General features: G+C 38.4%; 4 protein-coding genes across 9 annotated transcripts in view; 1 reads left to right on the top strand and 3 right to left on the bottom strand.

The window, feature by feature from the left end:
- Eip63F-1 (Ecdysone-induced protein 63F 1) overlaps positions 1-8,345 on the bottom strand; it is a 31,326-nt gene extending 22,981 nt beyond the window's left edge. The window contains exons 1-4 of one of the 3 annotated variants that reach the window (XM_089469129.1): positions 6,816-6,969; positions 3,525-4,125; positions 1,320-1,358; positions 1,209-1,248 (exon numbers count right to left, since the gene is read on the bottom strand). In XM_089469129.1, the coding sequence (XP_089325255.1) occupies positions 1,209-1,248; positions 1,320-1,358; positions 3,525-3,560 (115 nt within the window). In that variant the 5' untranslated portion in view covers positions 3,561-4,125; positions 6,816-6,969. Of the gene's footprint in view, positions 1-1,208; positions 1,249-1,319; positions 1,359-3,524; positions 4,126-6,815; positions 6,970-8,206 lie in introns of those variants that run through there. The other 2 variants (XM_089469128.1, XM_018006226.2) reach the window with 2 other exon arrangements.
- On the bottom strand, positions 7,330-9,662 carry LOC108613044 (transmembrane protein 267). Of its 2 annotated transcripts, XR_016270102.1 has the most exons (4): positions 9,289-9,662; positions 8,761-9,224; positions 8,207-8,698; positions 7,330-7,770 (listed from the first exon to the last, which is right to left on the bottom strand). XR_016270102.1 is itself a non-coding variant. In XM_018006223.2 (3 exons), exons 2-3 carry the CDS (start codon positions 9,052-9,054, stop codon positions 8,318-8,320), a joined length of 675 nt encoding a protein of 224 aa, XP_017861712.1. In that variant the 5' UTR covers positions 9,055-9,224; positions 9,289-9,662; the 3' UTR covers positions 7,330-8,317. The 2 variants fall into 2 exon arrangements, 1 of the variants encoding a protein (XP_017861712.1); XM_018006223.2 differs by having other exon boundaries at positions 7,330-8,698.
- Positions 9,663-10,503: 841 nt separating this feature from the next.
- LOC108613040 (aldo-keto reductase family 1 member B1) lies at positions 10,504-12,465 on the bottom strand. Its single transcript, XM_018006219.2, has 6 exons — positions 12,305-12,465; positions 12,015-12,182; positions 11,777-11,949; positions 11,577-11,721; positions 10,865-11,062; positions 10,504-10,793 (listed from the first exon to the last, which is right to left on the bottom strand). The coding sequence occupies exons 1-6, from the start codon at positions 12,380-12,382 to the stop codon at positions 10,602-10,604; spliced, it is 954 nt and encodes a 317-aa protein (XP_017861708.1). The 5' UTR covers positions 12,383-12,465; the 3' UTR covers positions 10,504-10,601.
- Positions 12,466-13,036: 571 nt separating this feature from the next.
- Positions 13,037-19,137, top strand: LOC108613035 (uncharacterized). 3 transcript variants are annotated; one of them, XM_089469112.1, is made up of 4 exons: positions 13,037-13,197; positions 14,369-14,517; positions 15,042-16,126; positions 16,988-19,137. In XM_089469112.1, the coding sequence occupies exons 3-4, from the start codon at positions 15,051-15,053 to the stop codon at positions 18,165-18,167; spliced, it is 2,256 nt and encodes a 751-aa protein (XP_089325238.1). In that variant the 5' UTR covers positions 13,037-13,197; positions 14,369-14,517; positions 15,042-15,050; the 3' UTR covers positions 18,168-19,137. The 3 variants fall into 3 exon arrangements, with proteins under 3 accessions (XP_089325238.1, XP_017861700.1, XP_089325239.1); XM_018006211.2 differs by having other exon boundaries at positions 14,369-16,126; XM_089469113.1 differs by lacking the exon at positions 14,369-14,517 and having other exon boundaries at positions 13,046-13,197.
- Positions 19,138-19,213: the final 76 nt, after the last annotated feature.

Raw genomic sequence — 19,213 nt, 5'->3', positions numbered from 1 at the left:
CTATACTCAAATTTCAAAACCGAAGTTCCACATAGAGTATTTTCTTGCCTCTTTTTATTTGGGTAAGAGTTTTAATTGAGTTACTTTTTGCAAGCTGTCATATCAACTTGATAAGACGTCGAGAAGACAGCAGAGCAACACTTGGCCAATATTTGCTGCCGTAGAAAGCTTATAATTCATGCACGCCTCGTTCTTTGCTCAACATCATAAATGAGTAATGCGAGCAGACAAGAAGAAAAAAATTACAGAAAGTTGAAAACAAGATGTGAATAGATTTGCTAGCTTAGCAAAGCTTATGATAATAATGATTATATATACATTGGTATAAATAAACTGGCGAAAAGATATATAAATTTCACTTTGTTTGGACGGAGCTTAAGAAAGATGGGGCCGAGCTAATTTTGTGTCAGGAAATGTTTCACGTGATCTCAACCTGAATTTCGCTATCAGCAATTGCGAAGGCGGACAAATTAATTAAATTAAATTTTTTCGATTTTCGCGGATGTCTTGATTAGATTAAAGACACAGCCCTGAAAATGGAATTGGGCGGCTCTTCAATCGGCCCGCAAACTGTTTACCAATCAGTGCACCTGTTCAACTCGCTCGTTCAGCTGCCAAAAATAAACGATCTATTTAGCTGCACATTAGAGAGAAGAAGTGAAAGCCACGCCAGCAGACAGCAATAATTAATTTTAGCATTTGGCGACACGCTAAAGGCGGCCAAGTCTAAATTTAGTGAGACTGTGAGACTGTCAGACTTTCAGACTTTCAGTTCAAAAGTGCATGCATTTCTATATAAATGTATGTTATGTGCAATGCAGTCGGTTGGCCACGTTACGTATACGACGTGTAAGCGACGGTCTATTAGCCATTTATATTTAGGGGAGCATTTGTTGAGGCAAGTCAGTTCAGTCTATGTGTCTCACACTACTAATTATGTTAAATACTATACATTACATATTAAAAAAATTATAGACTATGCACATATTATAGATTACGTATACGCCGTGTGCTTATTGTCTAGACGTGTGCATTGTTTGCTGATTTAAATTAATTAATTATAATAATAAAAGATATATTAATTTATGCAAAACCCTAGATGCGGCATTATTTAGAAGATTGTTTAAACATTAGAAAGTTATAAAGGCATAATGAAAAATATATAAAAATGAATACATATATATTTATATATTTTATATTTTACTCACCGCTTATTTCAACGTCTGTGAAGGGTTTCTTTTTAACGGGCTGGAAAAGGGAAAAAACCAAGTTAATAAAAATAATTTTGAAGAACTGATTAAAATATTAATTTCATCTACCTTTGTGGCCCGTTTGCCAAGCAGCGCTGTGCCCAACATCTACAAAAGAAAACACAAAAATTCAATTAGTTTAAATTATGCTCAACTTAAGTCTCTTATTAGTAAGCATATTACATATATATATATACATACAGTCAAGTGAAAAAGTTAGTAGTCGAATGCAATTGTGTTGCCTACTTTCAGGCGCAACCAAGAAATCATTTGAAATCGTAAATTAATTTGGCAAGCAATTGGTTGCAGTTGCTGTTAGCGCGTATTTACTGTGCTTGGCTGCATGCGTTTTTATTTATTTCTCTACTTATTTGTATTTTGACATTTCGCTTATTACGTCGCTATTTAAGCATCCATTCGGGTCTACGTGTTGTAAAAGCTATTTTCATTTTGTAGTGATTTTTATTTTCGTGTCAAGAATTCGGGCTATTTGTTATTTGTGCCCGAATCGACAAACTCAGACAACAAAAAAAGAGTCAAAAATCAAGCTGAGAGCAAATTAATTCACCGCTATGAAATATTTCAAATGCCTAAAATATATGAAATCGCCCGAACTGTTAAATCAAAATCATTAGCAATTTAAATATCTCACATTTTACATATGAGATTCTCTCGATGACCTTTACCAATTTTAAATCAATACAATTTTATAGTCATTACGCTGTTTAGTCGTCGCTGCTCATCAGTATGCATAGGACACTCTCCTACAGCTCAGCGCCGGCTTCAGCTGGCGTAAACATGCATTAAGTATGCCGAGACACTCTCAACTTTATCTCACGTATTGCCCCCGAGCTCTAAATAACAATTTCTTCAACAATTTATAAGTTGCTTCAAAGGTTATTTTTCCAGGAAATTCAAATAATAGTAAGAGTTCAGCTAGATAGTAAACTAAGTATTACTTTTGATGTATTGTTCACTTTTGATGAACTATTAATTGCAATTATTTATTTTACAAATTTATTTATTATTTTCATCATTATTATTAAAGATTATTCATTATTTATTACTAGTCATTCATTATTCCCTTTTTTTTTAAACTTTATTATTATTATTATTCATTGTTTGAATATTTATTATGATTTTTATTTATTTGATTTATAGTGAATAATGAATAAATTTATTATCAACTAACTGATTATAACTTTAATTAATTATCATTATAATTTTAGGTATTTTTTACTCATTGTTTACTATTCATAACTAATTTTATTAATTTTTGAAAATTATTTATTCGTTTTTAATATTCACTATTCATTCCCTATTCATTTTCCATCCATCATTTATTCATCGCTCATTGTTCATTGTTCATTACTCACTATTTATTACCTATTATTAAATATAAAATTTTCAAAGTTCGCTCTTGAACAGTTTGAAAAATTAAATTGGCAGCAATAAGCTAATAATCGCCTTTGTTTATGTTAGTCGAGTGAATTTTTGTTTAAACACTGAATTTCTTTAATGCCGAAAAAACATTGAGCACCCACTGCCGCCGCCGCCTTGAACGGTCCCATAATGGCAAGTCTTGCATCGAAATATTTATATGATTTTATATATAATTACAGACTTGATATGGAGTAATATAAGAATCTTTCCATGAGAATCTCATATCCAGCTTATTATCTATCTAGCTAAACTTTTTCTCTCAATTCTCTTTCATCTACCTAAATTACCCATATAAAATCGTTTTTGATACATTTTCCTGGAAAATTGAGGCGTTTCTTGTCAAGTGCTAAACATGCCATTAAATCTTGAGCCTATAAGTCATAAAAACATTATTTACCTTCTGGCAACAATTAATATTTACAGACATATTAAAAATTTTGTTTTGCATATAAACGAAACAATCTTTATGCTCGCCAGCCCAAGTGAAAAGTGAGCATATTGGTTTTGTTTTTATGGAACACTTGACTGCCTGATCTTAGAGTTAAGATTGGTTAGGACTGCTGTCCGTTATTCATACAGCCGTGAGCGAGTATCATGCAGTCAGTTATGCCCAACTGCACTATGCAGACTTGTTAGTACCTGCTGTTATCTCAATATGATTTTATAGCAATATTTATATACATAAATATTTACACAATTGCTTAGCAGTTGCTCTTGCTGCAGCGGTTCGATTTGGTTCGGCTCGGGTTCAATGCGATTCAGGTTTTTAGGCGGGGAGCGGGGGGGAAACATGGAAGTTTTAGTTACTTTATGCGATGTGATGCTACTCACCTTTAGCTGATGACGCAGTCCACTCATTGGGCTCATTCAATATTGATAAGAGCGAAAGGCAGAGACGGACAAAGAGAGAGATAGACAGAGAGAGAGATGTGGAGAAAGAGAGACAGAGAGTGCAAGCGAGCTGGGTTGATGCCTTGTGACGGTGGCGTATATGTAATATTTATATTTGGCCTACTTTTTGCTTCAGTTGGAACATACAATTTTGTGTTTTTAATTATTTACAAATCGTTTTTGCACATTTTTTTATGTTCTTTTTCTTTAAAGTTAATTACGTGTTTTTTTTTTTGGATCACTTCACATTAATTACAGCCGCGTGTAAACAATTAACACAAAATCTTTACGAAATGATGTTAGAAACGCAAAGCGATTTCTTTAGATAAACTAGAAATCATTTGTTTAATTGCAAATTCAATTGAAATTGCTCAAATTTTAGAAATTATGCAGTTCTTCTTTGGTTTTATTGAAATTTTTAAGAAATGGTTTGGCTGCTCGCTCAATTAGGTTTGATTTTTGTTTCAATTTATTTTTCAGCTTTTGAAGTTTTTTCTCTTTTGTTGTATATACATGTGTATGTAAACTATTAACTGCACTGCTAAATGTACATCATATAAACTATTATTTTTCTTGAAATTTGATTTCTATTTAGACTTTTATTCAAGCGCTGCGCGACGATCGTCTCACAACGGAGTCCCAAACAATATTGAAAGCATTTTATTTCGAATGATCTACGAAAGCCAGCCGAAATCTTGGCCAGACAACAGCAACAACAACAACAACAGCAGCAGCCGCAACGACTAAAATATACACAAATTGTGAGCAACAAATAATAAAAAGGAAAAGAAAAAAAAATCACGAAGCAGAAAAAAAACACAGCGCAGCAATAAAATAAAATAAAATAAACTCAAACTGAAACTGAAAACAAAATCAGCACGAAATACCGGCAGCTGCCGTGCCAGACAAATCATTGTTGTTGTTATTGCTGTTGCTCTCTTGATCGCATGCTCTCTTCTTATTATTGTTGTTGTTGTTGTGTTTGCCATTTTGCCTAATTTTCATTACTGATTTACTCAAAATTTGCCTTTCATAAGTTTTTATTTTTCCTGATTTTTCTTGTCAACACGCAACGTATATATCGCGCATGTGTGAATGTGCGTGTGTATATGTGTGTGTGCCTATGTGTGTGCGTATGTCTTATTCTTATGACTAGTCGGATTTAAGCTAGACAAAGCCAAATAGCACACACACAATTTATTGCATATATACACATACATATATACATACTATATACATTTATAATATGCTCTCAAATTATATATCCACGTGTTTATATATCGGACATAAAACATAATAAAGCTGTCCTGAAATATTTTCATATCATTTGCTACGCACATAAATCCAGATTAAGAACAACACAAAGAACAAAGACTTGGGCGGTATTCTTGCGGCTGATTGATTGGTTGATTGACTGACTGACTTATAGATTGTTTGACTTAATGAATGACTAGCAACTGCATTGATTTCAATTGATAATAACTAGTTTGATTTTCATTTATGGAACTGAGCTCTATATAATGTTAAACAAATGGATTGATTGATTGATTGACTATCTAATTGATTGCTTGGGATCTTTGCAAAAAGGCAGCAATAAATCTGATAAAATGCTGTAGAGCAGTTATCAATAGCATCTACACATAAATTGTGAATAATCTTGATTGCAAAAGTTCTGTCATAAATAATATCTGAAGCATGTATATAATTTTTCTATAATTCCCAATCATCTTGACACGATTCATTGACTAATTACAAATTCTCACTTCTAACTGATTACTTAAGAGCTCGCTCTAAAATCTGCCAGTTAAATAAATATCTAACCCCAAAATGTCTGATTTTAGAACGGAAAGCAACAATATATATTTGTATGTAATTATTATTATAAAACAGATAAAAACAAATGGGAGCAATGCGTTGCTCACATTTTTTGGTTGACAGTTCGTTCAACCCGTTCGCTTAAATCATGTGAAAAGATGCGTGCATCATGCAATGGGTGCGAGCTAAATGCGTTCAGGCTGTCAACCTCGCCTCGGCTTGCCTCTAGATCGGCGCACGCTGCGTATGAGTTATATTTAGAGCAGCTGTTGCTGCAGCTATATTAAATTGAAACTTGGCACAAAGTGCAGCAAAGATTGATGGGGATGTACAGCAATAGCAGCAGCGGTCGAACGTAAATCTCTGATAATTTCTTATTAGCCAGCTGTCTTAGGGTGTCGCAACACACGGCGTATACGTAATGTGCGCCGTGTGTGTCGATTGTCGAATGAAATCTCCGACTAATGAAGTATTGTTTGGAGATAACTGTGCTTCTAAATGGATATATACCTAACTGAAGTGCTTTGATGTGTTATTTACATACTGAACTTGACTTTTGCTTTAGACAGGTGTTCAACTGTGCGAAACGTGCATTGTTATCGGTGCTATAGATCATTACATTTATCTGTGTCTATACATAAATATATATATAATATACATATATATTATTAATCATATTTTGAAAAACGGCTCGCTAATGTGCCTTCTGCGCCTTTTGCCAGTGATTTATTTCCATCTCTCGCTGGCGCGAAACGTTCAATGTAAATATTTACAGCATTTATTTTTGTACATTTTAACAAATTGTGCAAAATAGAACTAATATGTAAACGTCTATAGATCTATATATAAGATACATAGTGTACTACTTGTAAATATTATGAAACAGCTTGCGCCATCTACCGATGTGATTATACATTAGAGTTGGCAAATTGAGAAGTTCTTATTGGTCCATAGGCTTACACTCACTCTTGATTGGCTGCTGATACGCTGAATGGAACAAACGGATCAGAGATGATGGAACGAAATGAATCAGTAAAGAACTAAGGAACTAACAGAGCTAACAGAGTAGCATTGAGCTGTATCACATGCTTAGTAGTTCAATTCGGTGACTCGTTCAATTGAACACATACACACAACTCTAAAAGACACACACACACACGCACGCATACATGTACATATGTATATATATAATAGATACTTAAGTGAGGAAGTTGTTAATGTGTGTGCGAGTTAACGGCGCGTAAATTGATAGCATTTAAATGAACATGGGAAGCTGTTTAGCTGAACGAATTCATTTTAATGAAAATGTCGCACATTTTTATGAAATCATCAACAACTCAAATAAATTATTTAACTAATTGCTCAAAAAACAAATTAAACTTGATTTGTTTTGGTTGCCAAGTGCTTTGCACTTACTGCAAACGGTTGCACGCACTCTCCCGCTTGATCAGCCAGATTGAACACGAAATTGAAAACGAAATCGAAATTGAATTAAAACTGTGCTGATTTCCTTTGAGTAAGCAGACACTGTATAGAGACACGAACACACGACAGTCAGCCAAACGGGCACGCGGTCCAAATAGAAATGATCTTTCACGAGCGATTCGCATTCGTTTTTGTCAAACGAATCTCTGCGCTGCTTTGTGGGCGTGGCAGCGGGCGTGGGTGTGCGGCAGCAAAAAACAAAAACAAATAGGTGTGTATTCATTGTTGTGGGTTTTGATGTGTCTCGCTTTTCCCACATTCAGTTTTAATTACTTATTTATTGCAAACAGAAATTTTCCAATGAAAACTAAATAAGAAAATGTTAGTACATGACCCTTTCTTTTTTCAGCTGAAATAACCATAAATAGCAAATATAAAATTATAAAAAACATTTGAATTTCGCGAATTTCCATTTAGATCGACTATATATAGAAAATATATCATATACTTTATATTTAGCAGCTGTTGTACAAGGCAATTTATTGATTTTATTATAACAGTGATTGATTAAAAATATTTCCTAGTTAAAAAAAATGAATTACAAATTTCCTCTATTTTAGTTGTGCGCTATGCTTTTCTCCCTAAATACTATATACTTATTGCTATATATGTATCTATATATATCACAAATTTGGATATTATCTTTGCTTTTGGATACTAGTCGAAAAAACCTATGCATTAGTTAAATAAAAATATATATATATATTCCTTTGTGTACTCTCTTATATGGAAGTGTAATAAAAATTGTGTCCTGTAATGTGGAAGTATATGAGTCTTTCACTAGATCATAAATTCACTTAGGGCTAATCTAAATATATATATATATTAAGCTTGAAGCCTAAAAAGCATTTCGTAGTAGTCAAAACTCTAATCATAGATGCGACATCTGGAAAAAAACAAACAAACAACTATTCAATTCTGTGGGCATCAAGATACACACACAGAAATAAAATAAAATACGAGTACATGTATGCACGCATGTGCGTGTGCGTGAGTACGTGTGTGCTCAAAAAGTAATTTCTAAAACACGTCAAGTTTTTGATTAGCTTCACAACAATAATCACGCATTAGCTGACCCTCTCAAATACTCTCAATAGCTTTGCAAAACTCCGCACTCAAAAGGGAAAGGGTGCACACACATACATGCATACATTTGAGAGCGCAATGGAGAGTATGCAAAAATGTACTGAGAGCAGTTGAGAGCGATCTCTCTTGCTATCTTGCTCGATCGCATTGGGCTCATGACTGAGTCATGTCCAATGTTCGCTCAGTGTACAAGAGAATAACGGACGAAAGCAAATTTGGAATGAAGATTTCGTTACCCTGTATCCATAAACAAAATGATCGGGTACTATGTTTAGTGGCGTTCCAGACGTTGCATCCATATATATGTTTGCTAATTGTTTTCCATAATTATTCAGAGTATCACAATCTTATACTTGCAAATAGCGATAGCTACCGAGTGAGCCACTGCGATGCGTCTCGCTTAGCTTAATATATTGACCCAGGAAATTTAACACCAACGCACTGCGACAGACATTATGCAAATAGCCTAGCAGATAGGGCGTTAGGATGGTGCCCATAATGTAGGCCAGCTGTGGAATACGCTCCGTGTGATCATAGAAGGGCCACAGCCAATAGCCCCGTCGGACAGCGTCTCTCGTATGATGCGTAATGAAGGCACAGAGTAGAGCACCCAACATTAAGCTGCTGCGAAAGTAATTCAGGCTCGCGGTGCATATATAAAACAGCAACATGGCAAAAATAATGCTAGAACAATGCAGAAAAGGACGACGCGTCAAATTTGTAGCATCCTAAAAACAAAAATGACAATGATTTATATAATAGGCAAGTTCAAGGTAATGAAAAAACTCACTTCCAGGTACAGGGAACGCGCCTCTATGAAGTGGTCCAAGTCAATAAACGAGGAGACGACAAAGCACGTGAAAATCAATATCCAGCCATAAAGTTGCGTCGTCCGCTCATAAAACTGCATGGCAAATGCAATTCCTGTTAGGGCTCCAATTGCTGCATGAGTTGCATTGTCGGCTAATGCCTTCAGCAAGGGATGCTGGGTGAGCTCCACAAAATTGTCACCCAGCAGGCAGGTTATGGTCACCAGTGTAGTGAGCACAATGCGTAAATAGACCATTGTGTGACAGTGTGGCATCGATTGCACCTGCTTTCTACGCTTTCGCACCTTTTCCGCTAGTTCTCGAGTAAATTAATTATGGACGGCAGCGTTGCTCTTCAGTAGTTCGTTGTTGTTGTTTGGATAAACTATGCGCATAATGCACAATCAATATAGTTTTTGTTTTGTCAATTTATAGTTTTAATTCCCTGTGAAGGTATGTAAATAGAATTAGCTAACTGTAAAGTGTGCATTTGCTTTTATGTCACTCACGTGTTTTAGCGTGCCAGCAAAGACAACAACTGCATTGCAGCAGCGTGTAGGGTCTGTTTTGGGGGTTGCAAGTACACGTACACCATTACGTGGGCTATTTGATGTCGCAGCAACAACAAGCGTCATTCTTTTTTGGGTCTAAGGTTTGCCCCTAAATTGTTTTGATGTGTCGAACAGATGTGAAGTGGGAGGCGGTAGCAGACTGATGCTGTAATACATCTGGTAGCACTGCACCGATTATAGTCTGGCCACACTACAGTCGCAACAGCTGTTTATTTAGCACTAAATTTGACCTTATTGCATGTTTCAGCTGTTTTCCTAAATTTACATATAATTTTGTATTTTTAATAATTCAGTGTCATGTTAATTTTATTTTTAATTTATGTATGAAAATCATATGTTCCCTCTGTATGTTTTCGAAATACTTTAATCAAAATGTTCAAGGGACATTACAAATTACTTGTCTGCATTATCTACCACGGATCTGGCAGCACATCAGCTTTCTTCTGACTGGTCGCACCGTGTATTTGGCGCCAAACTTAATGTGTTTGAAAAATTATAAAATTGTACGTGGTCTTTACTTTGAGTTTTATTTATTTTTTTTTGCATGGTGCATATATATTAATAGTTATATTAATCATTTATAAATAATTCGCATTTGAATTCTATAACAAATCAGCAGTGGAAATTTCCAAAACTGTCCGACGACTGCTGGTAAAAGCTCTCTCATTCCATCTCGCTCTTATAAGCTTGATCACTTGGAAGACACATGTACATACGTGTGTATTTCATCACACAGCGGAAGCATTGACTAAAGCTAAAAAAAATTAACTTCGGTTCTATTTTAATAAGAGACTGTGACATTTTGTTGATTATTATTTTTTTTTAGTTTTTAATTAATATGGGGTGTTTTCAAAATATTTCAAAAATATACATAGAAGTTAATATTTTATACGATAAGAGATAAGATTAACATATCAGATTAAACTTTTTATACATTGAAAATAAAAATTAAAATGGGATATAAGGAAATATCGTTTTTTTTTTTTTTTTCTTTAATTTTAATATGACTGAAATATTTAAAAGTGCTGCTTAAAATACGTTGTGACCCACTGTAGTCTGTACAGTTTGTCAAGAAACTTTTTACACTGAGAATAAAAATATGTTCATACATATATACATATGTATGTATTTTGACTGAGACTCAAATTAATATTTTCATTATGCATGGATTTTTTATTTTTAAGATTTTCGTACATGAGTTTGTATACAATTATGTTTTTATTTTATTTTACATTAAAGAAAATAATAGTTTAATATTCAATATTAAATGGATAATTTTTGCTCTTGATAGCATGTTCCATTTTAATCAAACGCTCTCCTGTATTATATGAGTCCAGCACAGCGTGATCAGCTGCAGTTAGCTTGAAGTCGAAAATGTTGAAGTTTTCCTCAATGCGCTTAGGATTAGAGGACTTGGGCAGCGGCACAGTTCCGATCTCGATCTGCAAGCATTCATAATTATATACATCAGTATATTAGGGAATGAATGTAATCTATTATTTGAGTTACTAACCAGATAGCGCAGCACTATCTGTGCCGTGGATTTTTTGTATTTATCGGCTATGGCCTGGACCTTGGCATCGTATATGAAGCTCGGCTGTTTCTTGGCAGGATCAGGCCGGCCCAGCGGACAATAGGCGGTGACCACAATATTGTGTTGCTTGCACAATGCAATAAGTGGCTTCTGATTCAACGCTGGATGACATTCAATCTACAGAGGAGATATGCGAAATATTAGTTGTTAGCACTCAACAGATAACAAGCTTTTATAGCCCATATAAACTATGCGGGAGGTCTTTTTATAAATTCATTCCCGCGGTCCCACACACAGGCAAATAAATAATCGCAAGTGTACATGTGTGCGTTTGTGTGCAATGCTCGCCCCAAAGATGTTTATAAAGCTGTTATTGCCTCTCCCAGAATAAACACGTTCTGTGAGTGTGGCACAGCCGTTAACTATTTTGCACTCACACGTAAAGCGCACATTGCATACACACACTTGAGAGAGTGCGAGAGTGAAATTGAGTGTAAGTTTGAAATTCTTAAGTAGTGTGACCAGATGAGGGAGTGTGTGGGCATCTCGCTCGATCGCCCTTGGCATATGGCTGTCGAGCCCTATGCCCACTTGAGAGCAAATTGATACGAGCAAATGGGAAATTGAGATATTTTGAGTTAAATGGGTTTGATTTACAATGTTTAAAGTACTGCAACCGCAGTTGCCTAACCTGGTTATGAATCGGCTTGATTTTGCAGTTTGCTAAGAGGCGCGTCAGCTGCTCGGAATTGAAATTGGAAACGCCAATGCTTTTGGTCAGGCCCAGCTCGACGAGCTTTTCCATGGCACGCCAGGTGTCCAGGTAATCGACATCGCTGCATTTAGATTAGATGGTTAATAGATAAACGCAAGGGCCATTACGTGACTTACCTCAGTTCCACCTCGCCCTTGGCATTGGTGGGCATCATTTCACTGTCGCCACGATAGACGTAGGAGTAGGGCCAGTGCATCAGGTAGAGATCCACATAGTCGACTCCCAAGTTTTGCAGCGTCTTGCGGCAGGCGTATTCCACCCTCTCCGGCTCGTGGAAGTGGCACCAAATCTGTTCACAAAGAAAGAAGACACCTGTCACACACCTGCCACCTGGACAGACAGTCCTTTGCTCACCTTGGTGGTTATGAAGATGTCCTTGCGCTGGATGACGCCCTCGGCTATTTTCTGCTGCACCGCCCTGCCCACCTCGCCCTCGTTCTCATAGAAGTAGGCGGTGTCTATGTGCCGGTAGCCGACGTCAATTGCATGTAATGTTGCCCTCTCGCAATCTCCGCCCAGCGACTGTGAGCAAGTAAATTATCATTTTCTGTCTCCCTCACACCCTCTGACAGCTGATAAGCTCTCTTCACTTGTAACTAACGAACGAACAACAACAGCAACTGCTGCTGATCTGAAATACTTGCCGTGTATGTGCCTAATCCAATTGCCTGGACTTGGGTTCCGTTATTATTTTTGACATAGAAAGCTTTGCTTGCGGACATCTTTGCGAATTCTCTGGCAGCTGCCGTTCAACTGTTTCTCGAATTGAGCGCGCGCTAGATTTTTATATGCGTCGCTGCACGAAAGCTTTTTGAGTGAGTGTGCTAAAAGTTCTAATAAGAATTATTTCCATGAGCTAACCAGAGTGGGGTGATATTGCAAATGCGCTCAAAGATGTTGCTACGGAAGAGGTAAGTTTGGAATTAAATGTGCTAAAAAATGTACTTATAATTAGTAAGGTATTTCTTTGACTCATAAATGGTAAATTACATTTTAGCAAAATTTCTACAATTCCGCACTGATATGCACTAAAAAATATAAAAGGTTATTAAATTCAGAAAATATGTACTAAATAATATTCGAAATATATTTTTATACAGTAAAAAGGTAATAAAATATTTAAACTAACTGAATTTCAAAAAATTTAACTAAATAACCATTATAAATAATAATTTATTTAAAGGCAAAGGTCTCACAAAAATGAACTAATTAATATTTAAGTCACATATGAATTTATACTTTAGTATTTTAGCAGTATTTTATTTTTTGTCAATGTCTCAAGCATTTACAATATATGAGTAAACCGCCATGGCGGGTTTTCTTTACCGTTATGGCGCGCATGCTTTAGCTTTAGCAGCTGGAACATTTTGGAATGTGGAACAACATCTGTTATTCAAAGTGGCACAAGGTAAGGCATCAGGAGTCCAAGTCCCATAGTCCTGGCCATTCCATCGTTTCAGATGCCAGCACAGTTGGCCCCAAGAAACGCACAGTAAAGGAATTTATGGGAAATCATTGGAATTAATTTGTTAGCCAGGTGAATATTTATAATAATAAATGTGAAGTTTACTGAATTAAGTGAGCTTAAAATTTAAAATAATTAAAAATCCTGGAGATATGCTAAATAAGCTGAAAGTTGTAGAGGAGTTGTAGCATAAAAATATATATACATATACATATACATATATATGTTCAATTAGACATGAGCTATATAGATTGAAATACCTTTTAATTATTGCTTTTAATATCTGATATAATTATTAATTATTTGATTCAAAACTAGTCTTAATTGCAATTGCAAATACGAATTTGAAAATTATTTGGATTGTATTTTTATATATATATATATATGTTTTTTTATACCCTGAACCCATTGAAAATGGGAAATCAGGGTATAATGGTTTTGTTAAAAGTATGTAACAGGCAGAAGGAGGCGTGGCAGACCCCACAAAGTATATATATTCTTGATCAGGGCGACGAGCTGAGTCGATTTGGCCCTGTCCGTCTGTCTGTCCGTCCGTCCGTCCGTCCGTCCGTCCGTCCGTCCGTCCGTCCGTCCGTCCGTCCGTATGTATGAACGCGTCGATTTCAGAAGATATAAGAGCTAGAGACTTCAAATTTTTTTTAAAATGTCCGTAATTACAGCGCGCATATCAAGTTTATCATTAAAAATCGCTAACTCATCCCGATCTTTTTTTATCGATAAAAAACCTTATCGAAAACCAGTTATAAAATTATATCTTCTACACCCTTATTGCTAGAGTCTCCAAATTTTTAATGTATGCTTATATGCAATTTATACAATTTCGGTTTTTGTTAAAATTTACCCCCCACCCTTAAATTCACCCCCTCACCCTCACTTTTGTAAAAAGCGTATTTCAGATACTAGAGACTTGGGCTTTGGAATATACACACATATTCACCATATGATTACGCTCTAAAAGTTTCATTAAGATCGTATGTCTACAAAAGAAATTATTTAACAAATAAATTCTCATAATATTGCCCACACTGCAGCGCAGTCCAAGCGCAGTCGCTGCTTACTGCGCAGTTAGCAGAGCGCAGGCTTATGCGTGCGTGTGGATGCATGTGTATGTATGTGTGCATAAAAGAAGTGCAGAATGATTAGAATATCAGCTTGGAGGGTTCAGGGTATCTCGTAGTCGAGCAGTCTCGACTGGAGCTTTCTTACTTGTTTTTTTTTGTAGTATACGCAGCACGCCTTCAACTGCGCATGCCCCAAACCCAGTCGAGGCCGAGACCGAGCAGCAGGTGCAAGTGGGAGGGCGAGGGCAACGCCTCACTGCTGTGAAAACTCAAGGCTACTTCGATTAAGACTCGGACTGGATTGCCATAGGTTAGTCTACTACGATTGGATGCCAATTGGACTCCCATTGCACATATTGGCTACTCTTCTACAAGATTAAAGAGTCTCCAGTTTACTTTGAATCAACTTCTGATTGGATTCCACTATGCACTGGCTACTCTTATAAATTTGTGATAACCCAAAATTATATACAGATTGGATATTCAATATTTCATTGATTGGATGCTCACATAGATTTGGATACTTATATACAAGATTGAAAGCTCAATTGGATTTGAAAGCGGATTCAATATAGGTGTTATACTTAATTACGCATTGGCTACTCTACTATGGAAATACGTAAACTCACTTTGAACTAGATTCTTATTGGACATACATAGTTATTGGTTACTTGACAAGGCTGCTTTATCGTACATTTTGATTGGATATGTACTAAAATACTCTTATACGTGATTGAAACCATAGTGTACTGTAAATTAGAATCTAATAGGAGACTTTTGTCTGCATGCTTAAAAATTAAAAGCTTCTTCGAATTGCTTTCTAATTGGACTCAGACTGGAAACATGGCGACCGTAGCGCATGGATGCAGCAGTCCCCGACAGCGCTCGTGCAATGGCAGCAGCTCACCTGGCGGCCATCACAGCTCCACGCCGGCGATGTACACAACGATGCCCAAATATACGCGCACTGCCAGCCAAACGTTGTATGCCACGAGTCCGCAGGTCTTTGCCGGGGCCGGAGGAGCGGGAGGCATGGAGAGCTCGTATAACGGCTTATATATGCCAAGTGCAACGATGTCGCAGCGCCCTCTGTCGGCCTCTGCATTGCCAGAGTCTTCGGCGGGCTGTCGCAACTATTGGAACCAAGGCCAAAGCCAGAGCCAGGGTCAAGGCCAGGGTCAGGGTCATCTCGGGCACAGCTCTTTCTACCACAGTAGTGGGCGGCACTACAACTACAACAAACGTAAATCCGCCGTGGAGCTGTTGGCCGAATCGAAGCCCTTCTATATCAAATCCGATGCGGTTTTCGAGCGACTGCAGCAAAGAGCTGGATCTGCAGCTGGAGCAGGAGCAGGGGCAGGCGTTGGAGCTGGGATCAAACGGGGCCACTTCAGCTATGAGGAGCTGGAGGACAGGCGCTACATGAGTCTGAACAGACAGCAGCAGCAGCAGCAGGTGCAACAGCAAGTCCAACAGCAGGTGCAGCAGCAGGTCCAGCAGCAGGTGCAACAGCAGGTGTATATGCACAATCATCATCACCAGCATCATCATCAGCGGCACAGCCAGAGTCATCCGCGGGAACGACCTGGTGTCAACAATAATCTGCTGCAGCACAAGTTGCGCCTCCTGCTCGGCTCGGAGGCGGCGGCCAAGGAGCGCTCCAGCATGCGACGCCACGAGCTGAGCGACGGCAATGCCGATCTGCTGCCCGGCGAAGAAGAGAGCAGCGCATTGAGAATACCACCCCCCCTCTACCTACCCGCCCATGCCTTTGGCAGGGAGTCCACATACGGCGCATATCCGAGTGAGCCGAACAGCGGTGGAGAGGAACCGCTAGTGCTCACCGAGAACTACAGGCCGATCAGTCCGCCAGCCGAGTATGCGGGCAAGTCGAGTCAAGTGCACAATGAGCGTTACAGGTGAGCGATACGAAAATACAAATGAATTAAGCTCAACTTTGTGATTCCTTATACTCTCTCAAACGCATGCTCGCTCTCACTCACTCCAACTCAGCAGCATAATATAAACTAACACATACAAACGTGAGCATGTGTGCATCCACACGCACTCTTCTCAAAAAAAGCTTTTTGCTAAGCACTTCAACAGTTTTATGCTCCTCTCCTCTCATTTCCTCTCAGTAGTGCAACTTATGCATACATACGCATGAACATATGCATGCAGAATTAAGAGAGCAATTGAGTATAAATAAAATATGTTATGTGGCTGTCTTGCTCGATCGCATTAGGCTGTGCATATTCCACTCTTGTTGAGAGCGCTTAACAAAAAGGATCAAGTTAAGTTTTTTGTGTGTTGAGAGCATTTGCATAATATTTGTTTTGTATGGATGGCCAATGTGGTACAATGGCATATGTTATGTATAAAGCAGCTCTTATATTTCTTAAACTTAGAGCTTTTATTGGCAGTATTTAACTCTTATATGATGAAAAGGCTACATAACAATCACCTCTTCTATTCTTATGAGTATCTCTTGCTAATTTCATAGGCAACTCTTATAATTCTTATATCACGTATATTTAGAGGTTCATTTGTACTTCTTATACTCTTATATAATCAAAGCATACATATTTAATATATCCTAAAGAGCAGCTTTTATGAGTCCAATGAGCAACTCCTGTTAATTTCACAGGCAGCTCATACACATATCTGCTATATATTTCTCTTATAAATATATGTTGAGCATGTCTTATAAACTATACAAAGATATTTTACATATATCACAGTTTTCTGATCTCTCTCTCTCTCTCTCTCTGTCTTTACAGATACAACTATCAACGCTCCTACTCTCACTCGCACGAGGTGCCCAGCAATCCGGACGAGCGCGCTAATTACTCGACGAACGAGTTCAACATCAATAGCCACAAATCGCTGCCGGATCTGCATACGCAGATCAGTCGCCACTCGCCGCACAGCGAGATCTTGAGCTGCTGCAGCCGGGGCAATCGTTCGATCAAATCTGCCGGAGAGTCATCCATTAATCGGGACTCGGGTGGCAGCTCTGGCCACTATACGCATCGCAGCGAGCCGTGTTACAAGCGGCAGCGAGAGACTCAGTCGGGCACCGCCAGTGGCACGATCAGGAATTGCTGTAACTTGGTGGCGGCGACTCGCAGGGACAGCGGTTCCTCCACGCAACACAGCGCCAATTCGTATTGTGGCTATGTCACCGCCACTGGCATGGATTGCCGATGCAAGCAGGAGCCAGGACCTGGGATGGGCGGCATGATGCCCGGCTACGACAATGCGGCTGCCGACTATTTGCTCAATTTCACGCCGACGCCGGAGGTGCCGGAGGCCTTTCAGGACTCGCCATCACCGCGTCTCAAGACCCAAACGCCGCGCTACTCGAGCTCGTCCAGCCAGCAGCTGCAGACCAGCTCGCAGGGCTACACGAGCATCAATCACTCGCAGAGCTCGCTGGTTCAGAGTCCGGGATCGGCGCCCTCGGTGGATGACATCAGTCCGCCGCCCATCCAATTCAAGCGGCAGCGTTGCATTCGGTTCAAGAATCGCAATCGATTGCCCGTCCAGCCGCGCACCTCGCCCAGCAGCGGCTCGGCGGGCTACAAGCGGAACATGGAGCACGAGAATGTCTTCTTTCCGAAGGGTTTCTCGGCGGACATGGAGCGGGAGGCACTGAATGCCAGCATATCGGAGCTGGAAAAGTTCTTCGATCGTTTGGGCCTGAACGACGAGGCGTTCCATGAAATCTACAGCCAGCCGAGGCGGCATCAACACAATCCGGAAACCGACTCGGATGATTCCAGCACTGTGTTCTTCTCGGATGTCAGCACCGTGGACTCCATGCGATTGCCGGACAGCACAGAGACTCAGCCACAAACCACGCAGCCGTATCGACCCTCAGAGCCGCCGTCGATTGTGGAGCGCAATGCGAGGATTATCAAATGGCTCTGCAACTGCAAGAAGATGCAGGGCGTGTGAAGCTGCACCACACACAATTTTTATATCGATCTATAGAAATTGTTAATTTTATCTAATGTCAAGTAACTACCAAAGCCTAAACCCAGCCGAAGCTTGGAGTATAATGGAAAGACTCTAGGATCCTAAAGATCCCTTAAGAGCCAAGGATAATCAGCTATCAAGAGATCGCACAACTGAGGAGCTACTTATTGTTGATGCTCAAACACAATGAAAGACACCCTAGAGTTCGGCGGTTACCTGATATCTTTGGAGCCCCGAACCGCTGCTGAGGATCCTCCACTTTTGATATTGATCTTTAGATAAGAATAACTTTGTCTTTCGTCAAGTAACTACCAAAGCCTAAACCCCATTCGAACTTCGGAGTTTAAATATATAATGTGCAATATAGCCTAGAGTCCTGAGGATCACTAGGCTGTACAACGGAATCCCTGTTAAGGATTCTTCACTTTTGATATTGATCTTTAGATATGGATAACTTTATCTCTCAAGTCAAGTAACTACCAAAGCCTAAAAACCCATTCGAAGTTCGCAGTTCAAATTCAAGTTCAAATGTAATGGAATAATACCTTAGAGATCCAAAACAAATATGATCCCTAGATAGGGGTTCATTAGCCATTTGAATGTGCGTTTAGTCACTTTTTTTGCTGCCACGTTTTGCAGGCCCCAATTAAATAATTGTATTAACTAATCGTATAGCTAAATGAGAGATCATATTAATCGTATACATAAATGGTATTATTAGATTGAATTATTGTACAATTAGTTCTTATAACGTGCATATATCGTAAACATATTTACTACCTGTATATGTATACACATATATATATTTGTGTGTATATATATATGTATGTAGTTGCCAAACAAACAAATCCCCACAATTGAAAAGTACTCGTAAAGAAATTGAACCTACCTATTTATGTAAGTGTAAAACGGTTTGCATGACGAATAAATATTTATGATTATCAAAAGAGACATTGAGTTTTATTATGTATAACCTGTAATTGGTAAAAGTGGGTTAACTGATGCAGCTAAACTATACAGAATTA

The sequence above is a fragment of the Drosophila arizonae genome, chromosome 4, assembly GCF_054131065.1.
Source record: "Drosophila arizonae isolate 15081-1271.41 chromosome 4, UAZ_ARI_1.0, whole genome shotgun sequence".
Classification (NCBI taxonomy): domain Eukaryota; kingdom Metazoa; phylum Arthropoda; class Insecta; order Diptera; family Drosophilidae; genus Drosophila; species Drosophila arizonae.
The sequence above is the reverse complement of the archived record's forward strand: the minus strand, read 5'-3'. Positions and strand labels throughout refer to the sequence as shown.